At 40.3% G+C, this 16,016-nt stretch overlaps 2 protein-coding genes and 1 long non-coding RNA gene across 3 annotated transcripts; all 3 read left to right on the top strand.

Moving 5' to 3' along the window:
* Nucleotides 1-1,366: 1,366 nt before the first annotated feature.
* On the top strand, nt 1,367-3,645 carry LOC125255179. The gene is made up of 6 exons (XM_048170213.1): nt 1,367-2,364; nt 2,471-2,610; nt 2,720-2,921; nt 3,041-3,157; nt 3,328-3,530; nt 3,640-3,645. The coding sequence occupies exons 1-6, from the start codon at nt 2,013-2,015 to the stop codon at nt 3,643-3,645; spliced, it is 1,020 nt and encodes a 339-aa protein (XP_048026170.1). The 5' UTR covers nt 1,367-2,012.
* Nucleotides 3,646-4,519: 874 nt separating this feature from the next.
* LOC125255178 lies at nt 4,520-5,878 on the top strand. Its single transcript, XM_048170212.1, has 3 exons — nt 4,520-4,787; nt 4,918-5,601; nt 5,718-5,878. The coding sequence occupies exons 1-3, from the start codon at nt 4,760-4,762 to the stop codon at nt 5,876-5,878; spliced, it is 873 nt and encodes a 290-aa protein (XP_048026169.1). The 5' UTR covers nt 4,520-4,759.
* A 6,333-nt stretch (nt 5,879-12,211) lies between these two features.
* LOC125255545 lies at nt 12,212-13,042 on the top strand. Its single transcript, XR_007181928.1, has 3 exons — nt 12,212-12,637; nt 12,709-12,806; nt 12,890-13,042. It is a non-coding gene; the product is annotated as an uncharacterized LOC125255545 (long non-coding RNA).
* Nucleotides 13,043-16,016: the final 2,974 nt, after the last annotated feature.

The following is a 16,016-nucleotide window of genomic DNA, read 5'->3' as shown; positions in this document are numbered from 1 at the left end:
ATTTCATACATTACCTCTGTAGAGGACACCAGGACTTAAATCATGTCTATCAGGCATTTTTGGAGATACAAGTGAATAGGGAAATAAATTATATCAATATTCCTATTAATTATTAGATATTATTATGAAAATGTTGCCAATTATTACTCCCATTATTACATGTCATTTTTCATTGCATGTTGCTCCAAGAACACATTAATATGCAAATTAGATAGTGTAGATAAATTGTATTGAATGGGAAAATCCATGTATGACTATTTTACCCACATATTGCATAGCCTAATGTAAAATAGTATATCAATTAATTCCATTATATCTTTCATAACATAGTTGGTTGAAAATGATCTTTATACAAAGTTTGGTCAAAAACAATCCTAAAGCCTAAAAATTGATTCGTGATTTAAAAACAAAAGAAATATTGTTTTTGCCTATAGTAATACATGTTATTTCATGTCATGTTATTTTTTTTAAAATAACTTAGCATAACATATGAATAAAATGTTATTTCTTAATTTGTTTCTTATGGTCTAAACAATATAATGACATGAAAAAATACTAAATTCAAAACCCTTTTTTTTCTGGGTCTCAGGAGGATGTTGCCCAGCCCTACTTTAGAATAATGGTCTGTCATAAAAATAAAAACAAAACATTATAGATATGTTTACTCAAACTATTCCCCTTGGTCCAGTTATTCATACATTTCATTTTCAGGAAGGAAGTTTGAGTTTGTGAGTGAGAAAGAGCTTTTAAGTCTCGAAGGAGATCAGGACTGCTGTTACTGCAGAATATCAGTTACAGCATCCAAGGATCATATAACCAAAAGACACTTAAATTTTGCCATCCACTATAGTGCTGGTGGTGTGGGTAAGTATTTTTTAAAATCATGGCATTTTTAAAATTATTTATAATATAATATATATATATATATATATATATTATTATTATTATTATTATTATATTATAATTTCCTTCCTTTGTAGAGAAGTTCTCAATACCATGTCACTGTGCTGACAGAGACAGTGGAAAAAGGAGCCACTGGCACTGTTCAAAATGTGGCAAAGTAATTCTTAGATCTTTTGATTTTAAGAGTCACTTAAAAAAACATGGTAAGTTTATTTTTAGTTGTGAAATTTCTCTTTATTTTTAGATGATTAATTTGTCTTCAGTCATTTACTTTTGTTTGTTTTTGTGGTGTGGCAACAACAGGTCTGATGTTTGCTGTAGGACCCTCAGGTCAGCACATAATACATAATCATCCTACACAGTTATACTACATCAATGTAACTGAAATAGCCTAACATTGAAAATGTCATAATGCCATGTATCATGATCATTACTCAGATGATGAAGAAACCTGCTAGGACACCACTGTTGATACAGTTCAGAAAGGGAACCTTTTCTGCAAGAAATGTGGGAGTCATTTCACAAACACGTCCAACCTCAAAAGACATGAGAGACAACAGCATGGCAGGCAGGAACCAATGATGTGCATCGATTCTATTAACGGAATATATGTGACAACAAAAGAAGCCCATGGGTTGAGACTACCGATACATGTGCAAAAGTCTTCAGTTATTAAATATTTTGCCTGTGAAGTGGAAGCATGCATGGATTTCATGAGCATAGCTGCAAATGGAGGAAACCCTGGAAAAGAATGTTTTCATTTAGAAAGGACCAAGACAGCAACATCATATAGTCCCCCAGAAGCACTGCACAATGATTCCTTGCAGGAGATGCTGGAAAAATGACTTTTTTCAAAATCAAGACAAGAGGAATGCACAGCGTTAAACCAAAAGGCTTGCTCTGAGGATGTTGACTGTGTCTTTCCTATTTTCTGGGGTGAGCAAGGCCTCTCTGAGCGATATATATTCTTTTCTGTGTATACAGGCCAAAAGGACAATTGGTGTAAGCTTGGAAGAACAATCTGCACCTTTGATACTAAAGTTGGTAAATGGCACTGCAGATGCAGAGGTACAAAATACCGGATAAGTTGTGTCCACAGATACTTATCCATGTGGTGGCTTTTCCAAGAGCATCCCCAGCTTCTACAAAATGCAGTGGACTCCTCAAATGAGGAAATTGAAGATGTAGAAGAGATGATCAGTACCCCTGATGACATCCACCATCATTCTGAACATTCACGTAGTGGTATCATCACACAGACCAACTACTTTTGGAGGTCAAAAAGAATCCCAGAGGACCTTCCAGAGGATTTAACCACAACAGAGAAGCCCATTCCTGAAAACTTTGAACCACTAGAAGTACAGTGCCCATACTGTCCTGGACCATGTCCTCCAGATCTTGAAAGCAAAATACTCATCACCCGACAAGCAACTGTTTACGGAATATTTAAACAATTTAAAGGTAAGATGAGATCTCTAATTGTTTACCAGATGAATAACATTCTGTTCTTATAAAGAATGTACATAAACAAATGGCTTCAAACTGAATTAATTTATTTTTCATCTAGGTGTTTCTGTCTGTGCCAAGGAGTGTCCTGTCTGCAAAAACCTGGTCCGGTTTCAGGAATATGAGAGTGGGTTTCACAACTACAATAACAGAGTTTTCTTATCAATCCCCTTATGCTCTCTTCTGACATCTGGTATTTCAGTAAGTATGCACAAAATTAAAAAAAATTGGAGGTATGTTTAAAGATATTTAAATAAAAAAAAAAACGGTTGATTAAATGATTATGTTTATTATAATTCACTTTCCACAGAATCACATTGCTGTGGGTCGCCTGTTCAGAACCATCGAATCCCATTCAAGATCTGCCTTGCCAGTCAACACTCTAAGAAAGGCATTCTACCATTTCTGTGCGTTAAGACAGTACTCATATAATTTCTTTTGTTTCCGCTGTGGATACCACCCATCCATTGTCATAGCAGACACCAACTGGAAAGTCGCATTCGATTTACCAGGTGAGTGTAAAATCTGAACAAAAAACATCATCTCTAAACGTTTTTAATCAAAATTGATGCATTCAACATGCACATTTACATACAACTTGTCACTACACCTTATTTCTTATAATTTCCAGTCAATCTCATGAGACGCCCAGACATAGAAAACATTGGTCCCCAGGACACCCAGGTTAATGTGGCAGCAAGATGGGAGAACCTAGAAAAGGAGATCATTGCCACTGGATTTTGTGATGGTAGCCACAAAAATACCCTTTTTAATTCTACTAATGACTTTAATGATAATAATGTATCTTAATACTGCGTTGCAATTGAAAAATTAAGGGTCAAATCATATTTTTTTGTAGTCTTCTAGCTGTAAGTGCCTAAATTAACTGAAGTTTCTCTAAAACCTTATGTTTCTCAGAGTCATCTAACAACCCTTTCAGGAGTCCGCTTACATATTCAGCATTTCCACCTTGGATTGGGAAGGACACCAGAGTCAATGACAATCTTCCCAAAACCGAAGTGTACAAAGGTCTCTCTCAAAGTGAAAGGGCGAACTCTGCACGCCCTGAAACCCGTGAAGTTGATGAAGACAAGATTTTGAAAATACTAGACTCAAGATCGGTAAGATATTTATAATTATTAGTTTCACAGCATTTGCATTAGCAAGCCCTGTATTACGAGTGCACTAGGCTCTCCCTCACCTTCATTCACCCGCTCATACTCACCACAGTATTAGACGCACTTGCAGCTAATGTGTACCTTCTTTGAACTCGCACTTAAAACCAACATGCACATTTATTCTGTGTCAGGCCTTCCTGAAGGTAATCTGGACTCTCAGCTGCCTTTGTAAATAATTTTTTGTAATGCGATTAACTTGCCTGAATTTACTTCATCATCTGTAAGTGTTCGCCCTGTGAATTATACTTACCTGATGTGATTTCCATCTACCTCTTCACCCCCGTTGATAGAAAAATGTAGTTAAAGAGCTTAATGTAGTTTAATCTAATTTGTATTATTATTCAAAACGTTGAGAGAGCATACCATTTTATTTGAGGTCATATTAAGTATATTACTTGAGTACTATATTTATATATTATTATTAGGTGGCCTTAACTACTATTTAATTACATTTAAATTAATCATTGGATACAATGCATGTATTGTGTACATGTTTTTAAATTTTAACATTTAAAATAAATACCTGCATGTAATTAATATTTGTAATTACTGTACATTGATAATTACACTGTTGACCCATCCCTTACACCTTAACCCACCCTTAAACCTACCCATACCACCAAACCTGTCACTAACTTTGCACATATCACACCTCAATAGCAGCACAAGTGTTTGGCAATACAATATGAACACAATAAGTACACTGTACTTATTTTTGGATGTAAGTTAAGGCCACTTATATAACGTGAGACAGTTACATTTATACTTACCTTGAAAACCTACCTACCTTCATTTTTTATATACAATATATGTATCATTTCCCCCATTGATGTTTTTTAAATATGGAGTACAATTTTATGTTATGTTGTCACCTGTGAATTCTTTGATAATCCTTACTATGTCTTTTTCATCATCATCTTGTATTTTATATTACCTGTATACATTTGTATACTTACGTGACTTTACTTACCTGATTTTGTAGTGTATTGTAACACCGTGTATTGCAATAAACTTTTTTTCCATAAGCAATAATAATAGTCATTTCTTTACAGCACAAAAGAGAAGACCTGCTGAAGGCATGCAACAGCCTTGGAGTGTCAACAACTGGCTCACAAACAGACCTTATAAACAGGCTGGAGGAACTTCTCCTTTATAAGGAGATTTACCCCAAAATGTTTGTGAAGCTGAAGAAAGCTGGAGGTAATATATTGTTATTCTATGTCATATACATTCTTTTGTGTAGGGAAATGTTCTTGCTTTTCTTGCTTTATTACCCATATCTTTGCAGAAAACATTTATGTAATTTGTCATTTTTGTTATTGTAACACAGGTGGAGTGTTACATATGGGCTGCACACATGGTGTTGTATATTATGCATCCCCATTATGGTGGCAGGAATCTGCACGGGACCACGGGGATGCTCTTCTAAGTTTTAAATACCCTCCCACTGTTTACATTTCGGACATTGCTGGACGCGTTGCCAGACACGTGAACAATAGAACACAGCAGAGATTCTTCCAACCCAATGATGGAAGGATATGTGCACAAACAGACGCCAACATAACACTTGCAGCTGAAGGAAAACTAACGGTCAATCTTGAGTGGATGAAAAACTTCAGAAGTAATCCAAGACTTGCAGCAAAACCCAGAGAAATGGACAACTTCTCATGTCCACACCCTGAGACCAGCACATCAGACCGGTATTCGTTATATGATAGATTTCATCAAAAAAACCAGAAGCGCCCTGAAGAGAGACTCCGGAGCTTGAAACTTGTCCCAGACCTGGCTTCACTGATTAATTCTGCAGCAGCAGAACAAATCAACCGAGAGCTTTCCTCAAGCCGCTATTCACTCTGCCAAATGAAGGACAACCACTTCATGTTTTCACTGCGTCTATATTTTCACCTGCATAATGAGAAACTCAATCGCTCCTTCATGAAGGACATAGAAAAACAGAACACATCAGAGGCCATACGCATCGGCTTAAATGGAAAACTGTTATGTGGCAGAACAGGTAAGAATGTGAAATTTATTAAATGTTTGACACTTACGCTTGGTTTCTCAGACAAGGCTGTTTGAGCTGTGTTAACTAAAAATAACTTACACTGACATATTTTAAATTACTTACAGAAACACACACAAGAAAAACTGACCAAGAGTCCAGAAGTCCTCAGGGCCCAGCAATAGGAGATAGTTCTACTGTAGATCGTTACCAGTTTTCAGTGTCAATGTTTCCAATTAATGAAAAAAATAAGGTAACAAGTGTTCTGGTTTCCACAGATGAAGAGTAATAATATATACTTTCAACAAGTATATAAAAATATTAACAAAATTTTTCAATCATTAGGACAAACTCTCACATCTCTATTCTGTTGAGAAGAGAGACAGCAATGTCATTGCAAGAATCTCTCAGTACACCTCATTGGAACTACGTGACCTGAAAAGCATTTGCCCACCCGATCTCTTAAAAGATACCAGTTCGGAATTGATGCCATGGCTATCCGATAATGTACGTACCAATTGTGCTTACATAATGTGATGAAGAGTCTGGAGATAGCGGATCCATTTGCAGCTTTATTGTAAAAGACAGGTAAATACAGACTTGGGCTAGGCAGAGTCGTAAACGGGGACAGGCAGGAGTTCAGGGCTGGCAGCGATATACAGGGTCGGGTCACAGGCAAGGATCGAGGCAGGCGGCAAGAGTTCACAGACGATAGACAGGCAAGGTTCGGGGTAGGCAGCAAGGTTCAGCAGAGTAAAACAGTCCGGATCGTAACAATAAATCAGTCCACAAATAAACGCTTGGAAATGACCACTAGTAGCAAATCAAGACTTCGCGACTGTGTGTGTGTGTGTGTGCGTCTTAAATAGTGTGGTGTGATATGGTGCAGGTGGGAGGTGATCAGTCCCAGGAATGCGGGCCTCTGGGAAATGGAGTCCAAATGGGTGCGAATCAGTATTCCGGAGAGGGTTCCCTCCGGTGGTCCGGAGGATGCACCGGAGGAGCTGTATTCGTGACAGAGCCCCCACCCTGCGAGCGGCTCCAGACGCGAGGAGGCTGACGCCGGGGTCTACCACGAGGTCGTGGGGCCGGTCTCTCTGGATGCGTCCGGTGGAACTCTTCCACGAGGTTGGGGTCTAGCACATCATTAGCATTGACCCAGGATCGCTCCTCTGGACCGTACCCCTCCCAGTCTACCAGGTATTGAAGCCTCTGGCCCCGGCGCCTTGAGTCGAGCAGTTCTCGGACACGATAGGCCTCCTCGCCCTCTATCAACAGCGGTGGGGGTTGCGGCTCCTCAGCCTCCTCCGGATCCCCTCCCGGGCCCCCGGAGGGTTTCAGTAGCGAGACATGAAAGGTGGGAGAAACACGGTAATTAGTGGGTAAGTCTAAACGAAATGATACTGGAGTGATTTGTTTTGTAATTTGAAAGGGCCCGACATACCTGGGACTGAGTTTTTTGCATGGAAGTCTCAATCGGAGATCCCGGGTGGAGAGCCATACCCACTGTCCCACAGCATACTGAGGTGGAGGTCGTCGGCGTCGGTTCGCCTGAATCCTTTGCCTCCTGACAGCGCGTTGGAGGTGTTGATGAGCAGCATCCCACGTCTCCTCACTTCTCTGCATCCAAGTGTTGATTGCGGGTAACTCTGAGGGTTCGCCAGACCATGGAAACAAGGGTGGTTGATACCCCAGCACACACTGAAATGGCGTCAAGCCAGTGGAGGGTTTTTGTAGTGAATTCTGCGCATATTCTGCCCACATGAGGTAACGGCTCCATTCTGTTTGTTGATGATGACAATAAGTGCGGAGGAAGCGATTAAGTTCCTGATTCATACGTTCAGTTTGACCATTGGATTCTGGGTGGTAGCCTGACGTGAGACTGATGTTAACATTCAATTGCTTGAAGAACGCCGCCCAGACTCGGGAGGTGAATTGGGGTCCCCTATCGGACACAATATCCTCAGGTAAGCCATAGAGTCTGAATACATAATTGCATAATGCTTCTGCCGTTTCGAAAGCTGTGGGTAGCTTGGGGAGCGGTATCAGTCGACATGCCTTGGAGAACCGATCTATTACTGTCAGTATTGTGGTGTTACCTTGAGAGGAGGGTAGATCCGTGATGAAGTCTATCGCAATGTGTGACCACGGCCGGTGAGGGATGGGTAATGGTTGAAGTAATCCAGCAGGCAGCTGATGATTGGTCTTGGAGATCTGGCATGCAGTGCATTGATGGATGAATTGAATAACATCTTGTGACATCGTTTCCCACCAGAAGCGGTTCTGCAGCAGGTTGAGTGTGGCGGTGATTCCGGGGTGACCAGAACTGGGCGTGTCATGTACCTGATGCATCACTTTGTCTCGGAGGTGAGCAGGTACAAAGGTGCGATCGAGTGGACAAGTATTCGGCGGGGCTACCTGTTCATTGGCCTGTGTCAATTCTGTCATAATGTCCCACTGGACTGGAGCAAGAAGGAGAGACTCTGGAATGATGTGTTCTTCGGTTTTGTTCTGCTCGATGCATTCGGCTTGACGAGACAGAGCATCTGCTTTGGTATTCTTAGACCCAGGTCTGTAGGTGACTTTGAAATCGAATCGAGTGAAGAACATTGCCCAACGGGCCTGACGTGGATTTAGTCTTTTTGCTGAACGTAAATATTCCAGGTTCTTGTGGTCGGTGAACACGGTGAATGGATGTTGAGCTCCCTCCAGCCAATGCCGCCATTCCTCGAGGGCGGCTTTCATAGCTAACAGTTCTCGGTCCCCAACGTCGTAATTCCGTTCTGCCGCGGATAACTTTCGTGAGTAGAAGGCACATGGGTACATTTTCTCGGCCTCGCCCTGGCGTTGTGAGAGAATAGCGCCAATACCAGTGCTAGACGCGTCCACTTCCACGATGAATGGCCGTTCTGGGTCGGGGTGATGAAGGATGGGAGCTGAAGTGAATCGGTTCTTTAACTCTTGAAATGCCAGATGTGCTTCGGGGAACCAGTGAAGACGAGAGGAGGAGCGTTTCGTCATGGATGTCAGGGGTGCCGCTACACTGCTGAAGTTTCGGATGAATCGTCTGTAAAAGTTGGCGAAGCCCAGGAATCGCTGCATTTCTTTGAGGGTCTGTGGTTTGGGCCATTCCAATACCGCTCTTACTTTATTGTCATCCATAGCTACCCCATCTCTGCTGATGATGTATCCCAGGAAAGTTGTGGATGTTTGATGAAATTCACACTTTTCGGCTTTGGCATACAGTCGGTGTTCGAGCAGTCTTTGAAGCACCATTCGTACGTGTTGCACATGTTCTTCGTAGGATGCAGAGTATATCAGAATGTCGTCTATGTAGACGACAACCCACCGATTTAGCATGTCTCGGAATACCTCGTTGATGTAAGACTGGAACACGGCTGGACTGTTGGACAGCCCGAACGGCATAACAAGGGTTTCGTAGTGGCCAGTGGTTGTGGAGAAAGCGGTTTTCCACTCGTCCCCCTCCCGGATGCGAATGAGATTATAGGCACATCGAAGATCCAATTTGGTGAAGTATTTGGCCTGTCTTAGTTGCTCGAGTGCTGCTGGTACCAAAGGAAGTGGGTAGCGGAATTTTACGGTGATGTCGTTCAAGCCCCTATAGTCAATGCAAGGGCGGAGACCCCCGTCCTTTTTCTTGACGAAGAAGAAACCGGCAGATGCTGGTGATGTAGACGGCCGGATAAATCCCTTCGCTAACTCCTCTTCGATATACTTTTGCATGGCTATAGTTTCAGGTTGAGATAGGGGAAAGATTCGACCTTTGGGAGGTGTAGTGCCCGGTATCAGGTCGATGGCACAGTCCCCGGGTCTGTGTGGAGGGAGTTCAGTGGATTTCTCTTTGCTGAAGGCCATGACCAGGTCAGAGTATTCAATGGGTATTTCTGGTTCCTCAGCAGTCTCGTTACGTACCTCCACAGCTCGAAGAGGCAATGGGTGAATTTGTTGAAGACAGTGCTCGTGACAACGTTCGTCCCAGTGAAGAATCTCCCCCTCCTTCCATGACACATGTGGGTTATGTGAGCGGAGCCAGGGTAAACCAAGGACAATAGAACTCTGTGGTGCATGAATTATGTAGAAGCGGATGGGTTCTTGATGTAAGATGCCGATTTGTAGTTTGACTTCGGTGGTGAGATGTGTAATTTTCCCCTCCCCAATGGGTCTCCCGTCTAGCGCCTCCACTGTCAGGGGAAAATGACATTGAGTTAATGGAATGCTGTGTTCCCTGGCAAAAGTGTCTGACATGAAGTTCCCTGCTGCCCCAGAGTCCAGAAGGGCGTGTGTGGCAATGCGCTGATCATTTACCAGAATCTGAGCAGGTATTTTTAAGCAGTTGGAGGAATATTGGTGGAGCGAGAGGGGACTCACCGTTGTGGACTTGGTAGCGGGAGGACGGATCGGGCAGTTATTCTTGATATGACCGGCTTGGCCACAGTAGAAACATAGATGGAGTTGACGTCTTCTCTCTCTTTCATCGGGATGTACGGGGGTATAACCGAGTTGCATGGGCTCCGGGGTTGTGTTGCTGATCGGGAGAGCTCGGCTCGAGCGCCGAGTGCGTAGCAGATTATCTATATGTATGGCTAGGTCAATGAAAGCGTCCAGAGAGCTGCCCTCATCTCTGCAGGCCAACTCAGCTTGTAAGTCCATCGTTAAGCCCCGGCGGAATAACAATTTCAAAGTATCTTCAACCCAATTAGTCTGTGCTGCCAGAGTGCGGAATTGTAATGCGTACTCGGCGGCGGTGGTTTTTCCCTGGGTCAGTGAGAGTAGTTGATCACCCGGACTCCGACCACCCTCTGCATGTTCAAACACGTCTCTGAAGCGTTGCAAGAAAGTTGTGAAAGAGGGGAATGCTGAACCGTCGTCATGCCAAATGGCGGTGGCCCAATCCAGAGCTTTCCCTGTTAACAGTGAGCAAACAAAGGAAATGCGGCTTGTATCGGTGGGGTACATAGATGGTTGTTGGTTCACATACAAGGAGCATTGCAGTAAAAATCCCTTACATTTGCTGGGGGTTCCGTCGAACTTTTCGGGGAGTGCCAGGCGAGGATTCGAGACGGCTGGTGTCGGAGGAGTTGGGACAACAGGTGCGGCGGCCTGTGCAGCAGCAGACTCAGGCGGATTGAGGCGGAGACTCTGGAGGGTCCTCACCAGCTCTTCGGTGAGTGAAGTGAGGCGTGAGAGCTGGTGATGGTGCATGGCGAGCTGGCTGGCTTGAGCAGTTAGTTCCGTCGAGATCTGGGCCAAAGCTGCTGGATCGGTTGGCGGCGAAGTCTTCTGTGATGAAGAGTCTGGAGATAGCGGATCCATTTGCAGCTTTATTGTAAAAGACAGGTAAATACAGACTTGGGCTAGGCAGAGTCGTAAACGGGGACAGGCAGGAGTTCAGGGCTGGCAGCGATATACAGGGTCGGGTCACAGGCAAGGATCGAGGCAGGCGGCAAGAGTTCACAGACGATAGACAGGCAAGGTTCGGGGTAGGCAGCAAGGTTCAGCAGAGTAAAACAGTCCGGATCGTAACAATAAATCAGTCCACAAATAAACGCTCGGAAATGACCACTAGTAGCCAATCAAGACTTCACGACTGTGTGTGTGTGTGTGCGTCTTAAATAGTGTAGTGTGATATGGTGCAGGTGGGAGGTGATCAGTCCCAGGAATGCGGGCCTCTGGGAAATGGAGTCCAAATGGGTGCGAATCAGTATTCCGGAGAGGGTTCCCTCCGGTGGTCCGGAGGATGCACCGGAGGAGCTGTATTCGTGACACATAATGTTTGTAATATTTAATTTAATGTACTTGATAAACTTACTTGTCACATATGTAACATATATAACTCTTAAGACATGTACAGTAGATACTGAAATACACATATCAAATACATTTTCCTACAATGCATCTTCATATTCTGCTTTAAAGGCTGTAAATTGTCGGGTGGCACAAATTGCAGCAGAGACCCAGGATGTAAGTAATTGCTTCAGAAACTTAACTTTTTTTTACACTACGTTGTCACAGTGATTTTTATAAACATGCAAACAAGAATTATGAGCAATGTGATGTAGTGAATTTACTTTATGTAATTTACATGTAATTTTGTTCAATCCCCAGGTTATAGCCTTGACGACCGACAATTTCATTCTTTGGTATAGAGATTGGCTTGCTTCAAAAACAGTTTCAGATGCACATGTGAAAATTCTTGAGGTAATGTACAAATTCTAAAACAAAATGTATTAAAGCTGTCCTGTTTCTACATCCCAGGAATGCATCTAATGACACAGGATAATGTGTTCCCTATTTCTTTTATTTCAGAATGACGCACAGAAAATACTGTTACCAAGAATTATTGGTGGTCAGACACCAGAGAGAGGGTGCCACTTCATTCTTTGGGTTAGCACAACTTGAGTGGTGTTAATTACATGCAGGAGAAATTAGATAATACAGAGATAGTACAGAAAAGCCAAAATAGTATAAATAAATTTCACATTTGTGAGTGTTTTTAAATTGGTTCTTATTTAATTTATTTTACAGGTTTTTGACAAGACAGAAAAACAGATACGAATTTATGATAACACACAGCACCACCTTACCATTTCACCATCAGACATGGACATTCTGAAGTACGATCTATCATTTATTTAATATTTGTACACTTTTTTTTTTTTTAACAAAATATTTCATGACTTGGGTACAGTCTGCTTTACATCCATTTTATTTTCCAGAGATGCGTTTAGACATCTAGACTCCCTGGAAGGGTGGACTGAGCGAAATCTGCAGCAATGGCACAAAAATGATGGAAGAAACTGTGGTGTTTTCGTATGCACAGTGAGTTAACTGTATTATGTTGATGTTGTTAATATATTCTCTAATATAATACGTTTGATGAATATAAAATGTTAAATAATTTTTGGAGTAGATGGCAGAGATGGAAGCTAAAAGTATTAAAATGTGCCAGGAAATTCTGCACACTGAACAGATGGGATACCTTCGTCTTTACCATGCCTCATGCCTGGTGAAACATCTGCAACCAGAGGTAACCCTTGAAATTCAAAAGGTTTACAGTTTACAGAGTATGCAGAGCTTAACATCAAAAGTTTATCCTAGGACTTTCCACCCGAAGTCAAAATTGTCCAAAGTGCAACACAGACCAGCTGTATGGCCCAGGATGTAGGAGTTTGCATTTATCAAAAGTATCGATCAAAGTATGTGACGACTATTTAATTTCCTTATGATCTACAATTTGATTAAGCAGTAACACTCATTGTTATCATTTATCTATATGCAGAGTAATGCACCCAGAAATCCATTCACTGGACTGGATTCAATGTGACCTTTGCAAAAAATGGCTGCATTCTGACTGCGCTGGTATCAGCCTTGAAATGATCACAGAGGAAACATCATTCAGCTGTGGATGTGACACTAACCATGTCCATACCTTCGAGAAGTATGTTATACCTTAAATGATATCTTTTTCATTAATAAGTACAATATATGTTTTAATACTACTTTGATTTTACAGAACATTGGCACTATTGAAGAAGGGCTGGTTGGTTGACCTTGTAATACAGGATCAGGAAGTCTTGGTAAATATTACAAATTACTAAGCAAACCATTTTACTACTAATATCCTAGCTGTATAATTTTTAGCATTGTTATTTACAAAGAGGTAGTCTCTCACTGACTTTTCACTTTTGCAATGTTTTTCATGTGTTCACATATTGTATAGCAATATAATCTGTTATAGCTAGAAAAGTTTACATTTCTTACATTTGTCTAATTTTGGTTACATTCCAGAAATTGCACGAAGGCTTGAGAAATGGCACAATCCGATCCAGCAGGATGTTTTTATTTCAACATCCCACATTTTCTCCAAAGCTGAGAATGAAGCTTAGCAAAAAGTTTTGTTTTTTTGATGAAGAACAGGTATTTCATACTTTTTGCCTTGTTTAACAATTTATATAGTTAAAATAAGTTTATTTGTGGTGTACCTTAAGAACACAAGTCTGTACTGATGCATAAGAAAGTATATATCAGACGTTATTTTAACAACTCATATTTCATTGGAATGTATACTGTCAATGTAGATTTTCTACAGAAATATTAGAGAATTATGAATGTAATTACGAATGTTATGTACAAATTTAACAAATGTTTTGCTACAGACAGAGAGGATAATTGAAAGAATATACACAGTAACACAGCTGCCTAGGGTTTCCCTGGACAACACAACTTACGTTCTTGAAGTTTTGACCCCTGAGGTATATATACAGACACTTTGATACAGTACATGGGACAGTATCATTAAATGCACTGTACATATATCTTTCATAATTGTATCATCTTCTTTTTTTTAAAGCTAACACTGTTAATGCTGCAAAAGACTGAGGGCTTTCACAGGTTCCAGGCAGAAATGGCTTTACAGTCAAACATTGCTTTGGAGTAAGTCTTTCTTTTACTGTGGTTTTTTCATTCATCCTTAAAACATGTCTGAAAAGCTTATACCCGTGTCTTATTTCTCTTTTAAAGGGTCAAATGTTCAAATCCACCATGGTTTTGATGGCACTTCATCAGTAGGAGTGTAATTCTGTATGAAGAGGGTGGCCCGCTGAACAACTGTACTTTAGGCCCAAAGTTCTAATAGCCCTGTCTAGTAGCCCTGTTCCCATATTCTTTCACATTTCTCCTAGTGCTTTAAAAGCAATAATATTGACATTGACATTGACTACTGTATGTAAACATTGTTATTGAAATATTGATTTAGATACAGTACCGGTCAAACTTTTGAACACATTACTAGTCTCTTATTATCACCAAGCCTGCTCAAAGCAAGGCCAATTTGATCAAAAATACAAAAAGCACAGTAATATTGTGAAATAGTACAATTAAAAATAATGGTTTTCTAATTTAATATACTTTAAAATATAATTTGTTCCATGATCAAAGCTTAATTTTCACCAACCATTACTCCAGTCTTCAGTGTCACAAGATCCTTCAGAAATCATTCTATGATGATTTGTTGCGATTATCAGTATTGGAAACAGTTGTGCTGCTTAATATTATTATTTGTTTTGTGTGATACTTTTTCAGGATTCAATGATCAATAAAAAGTTAAAAAAAGAACAGCATTTATTCAAAATATATTTTTTTTTCTAAATTTAAGTGTAACTGTCACTTTTCCTCAATGTAACACATATTTGCTGAAAAAAATTATTACTTTCTTTTGAAAAAAAAAAAAAGGAAAAATGACTGAACCCAACTTTTGAACAGTAGTATATATAGTTACAAAAGAGTTCTGTTTTAAATAAATGCTGTGATTTTTAACTTTTTATTCATTAAAAGAATCCTGAAAAATGTATCACAGGTTATAAAACAAATATTAAGCAGCACAACATTTTCCAACATTGATAATAAATCAGCATATTGATTTCTGAAGGATCATGTGACACTGAAGACTGGAGTAATGATACTGAAAATTTGACTTTGATCACTGGAATAAATTACATTTTAAAGTGTGTGTATATATATACCCATTATTACTCCAACCATTATTTTAAGTTGTAATAATATTTGACAATAGTAGTTTTTTTCTGAATTTTTGATTAAATAAATGCAGGCTTAATGGGCATAAAATACTTATTTCAAAAACATTACAAATAGCAATTCGTCTAAACTTTTGACCAGCACTGTAAATATTTATACATATATAGCAATATATTTATAAAATGTATGTAAATAACACTTATTTCTAATCTTAGAAATGCATGCAAATTGCAATAGGGCACTTTTTGGAAGTTTTATCACAACAAATTGTTGGTGAAATACCGAAACCCTAATAAACATTCTTTTATATACATGTATTGCATTTTTGTGTAATTTTATTATTATTATTATTATTATTATTATTATAGGTTACTGTTGTATAACTTGGTTGCAAAGCTACATTCATTGTGTATTTCAGATTAATGAACCTGGCCTCACAAAATAGGTAACAATGTCATAATTTACATTGAAATGTATTGTCAAATCTTGACTAAACATTGTTAGATTTTAATAACAAAATAGGCCTTTAAAATAAGAACTTGTTTTCCTAGTCATCTTTTATTACGAAGTAGTTACTTAAAAATATATATATATAACTGTAACGGGTCACGTGACAGGTCCAAAGTTCTGTTGGACCTGTTGGTGGTAGGCTATACGAGTGAGAGGCGCAAGGCAGATGCATACAGCTGTGACGGTTCGAGTGACAGGGGCGCGTATATCTGTGGCTTGCCATATATATCTGTGGCAGGTCGCGGGGCAGGTGAATATAGCCGTGGCAGGTCCCGAGGCAGGCGCATATAACCGTGGCAGGTCCAGTAGCAGGCGCATATAGCCGTGGCAGGTCCCGAGGCAGGCGCACATAACCGTGGCAG

This window comes from Megalobrama amblycephala, linkage group LG20, assembly GCF_018812025.1.
Source record: "Megalobrama amblycephala isolate DHTTF-2021 linkage group LG20, ASM1881202v1, whole genome shotgun sequence".
In the NCBI taxonomy this organism is placed as follows: Eukaryota; Metazoa; Chordata; class Actinopteri; order Cypriniformes; family Xenocyprididae; genus Megalobrama; species Megalobrama amblycephala.
The sequence above is the reverse complement of the archived record's forward strand: the minus strand, read 5'-3'. Positions and strand labels throughout refer to the sequence as shown.

Excerpts from the sequence above, each read along its gene's own strand:
- LOC125255179 (XM_048170213.1), top strand. The coding sequence starts at position 2,013 with ATGTGGTGGCTTTTCCAAGAGCATCCCCAGCTTCTACAAAATGCAGTG. Across the intron at positions 2,365-2,470 it reads AATATTTAAACAATTTAAAG|GTGTTTCTGTCTGTGCCAAG; the intron begins GTAAGATGAGAT and ends TTTTTCATCTAG. Across the intron at positions 2,611-2,719 it reads TTCTGACATCTGGTATTTCA|AATCACATTGCTGTGGGTCG; the intron begins GTAAGTATGCAC and ends CACTTTCCACAG.
- LOC125255178 (XM_048170212.1), top strand. The coding sequence starts at position 4,760 with ATGTTTGTGAAGCTGAAGAAAGCTGGAG. Across the intron at positions 4,788-4,917 it reads GAAGCTGAAGAAAGCTGGAG|GTGGAGTGTTACATATGGGC; the intron begins GTAATATATTGT and ends ATTGTAACACAG. Across the intron at positions 5,602-5,717 it reads ACTGTTATGTGGCAGAACAG|AAACACACACAAGAAAAACT; the intron begins GTAAGAATGTGA and ends AATTACTTACAG.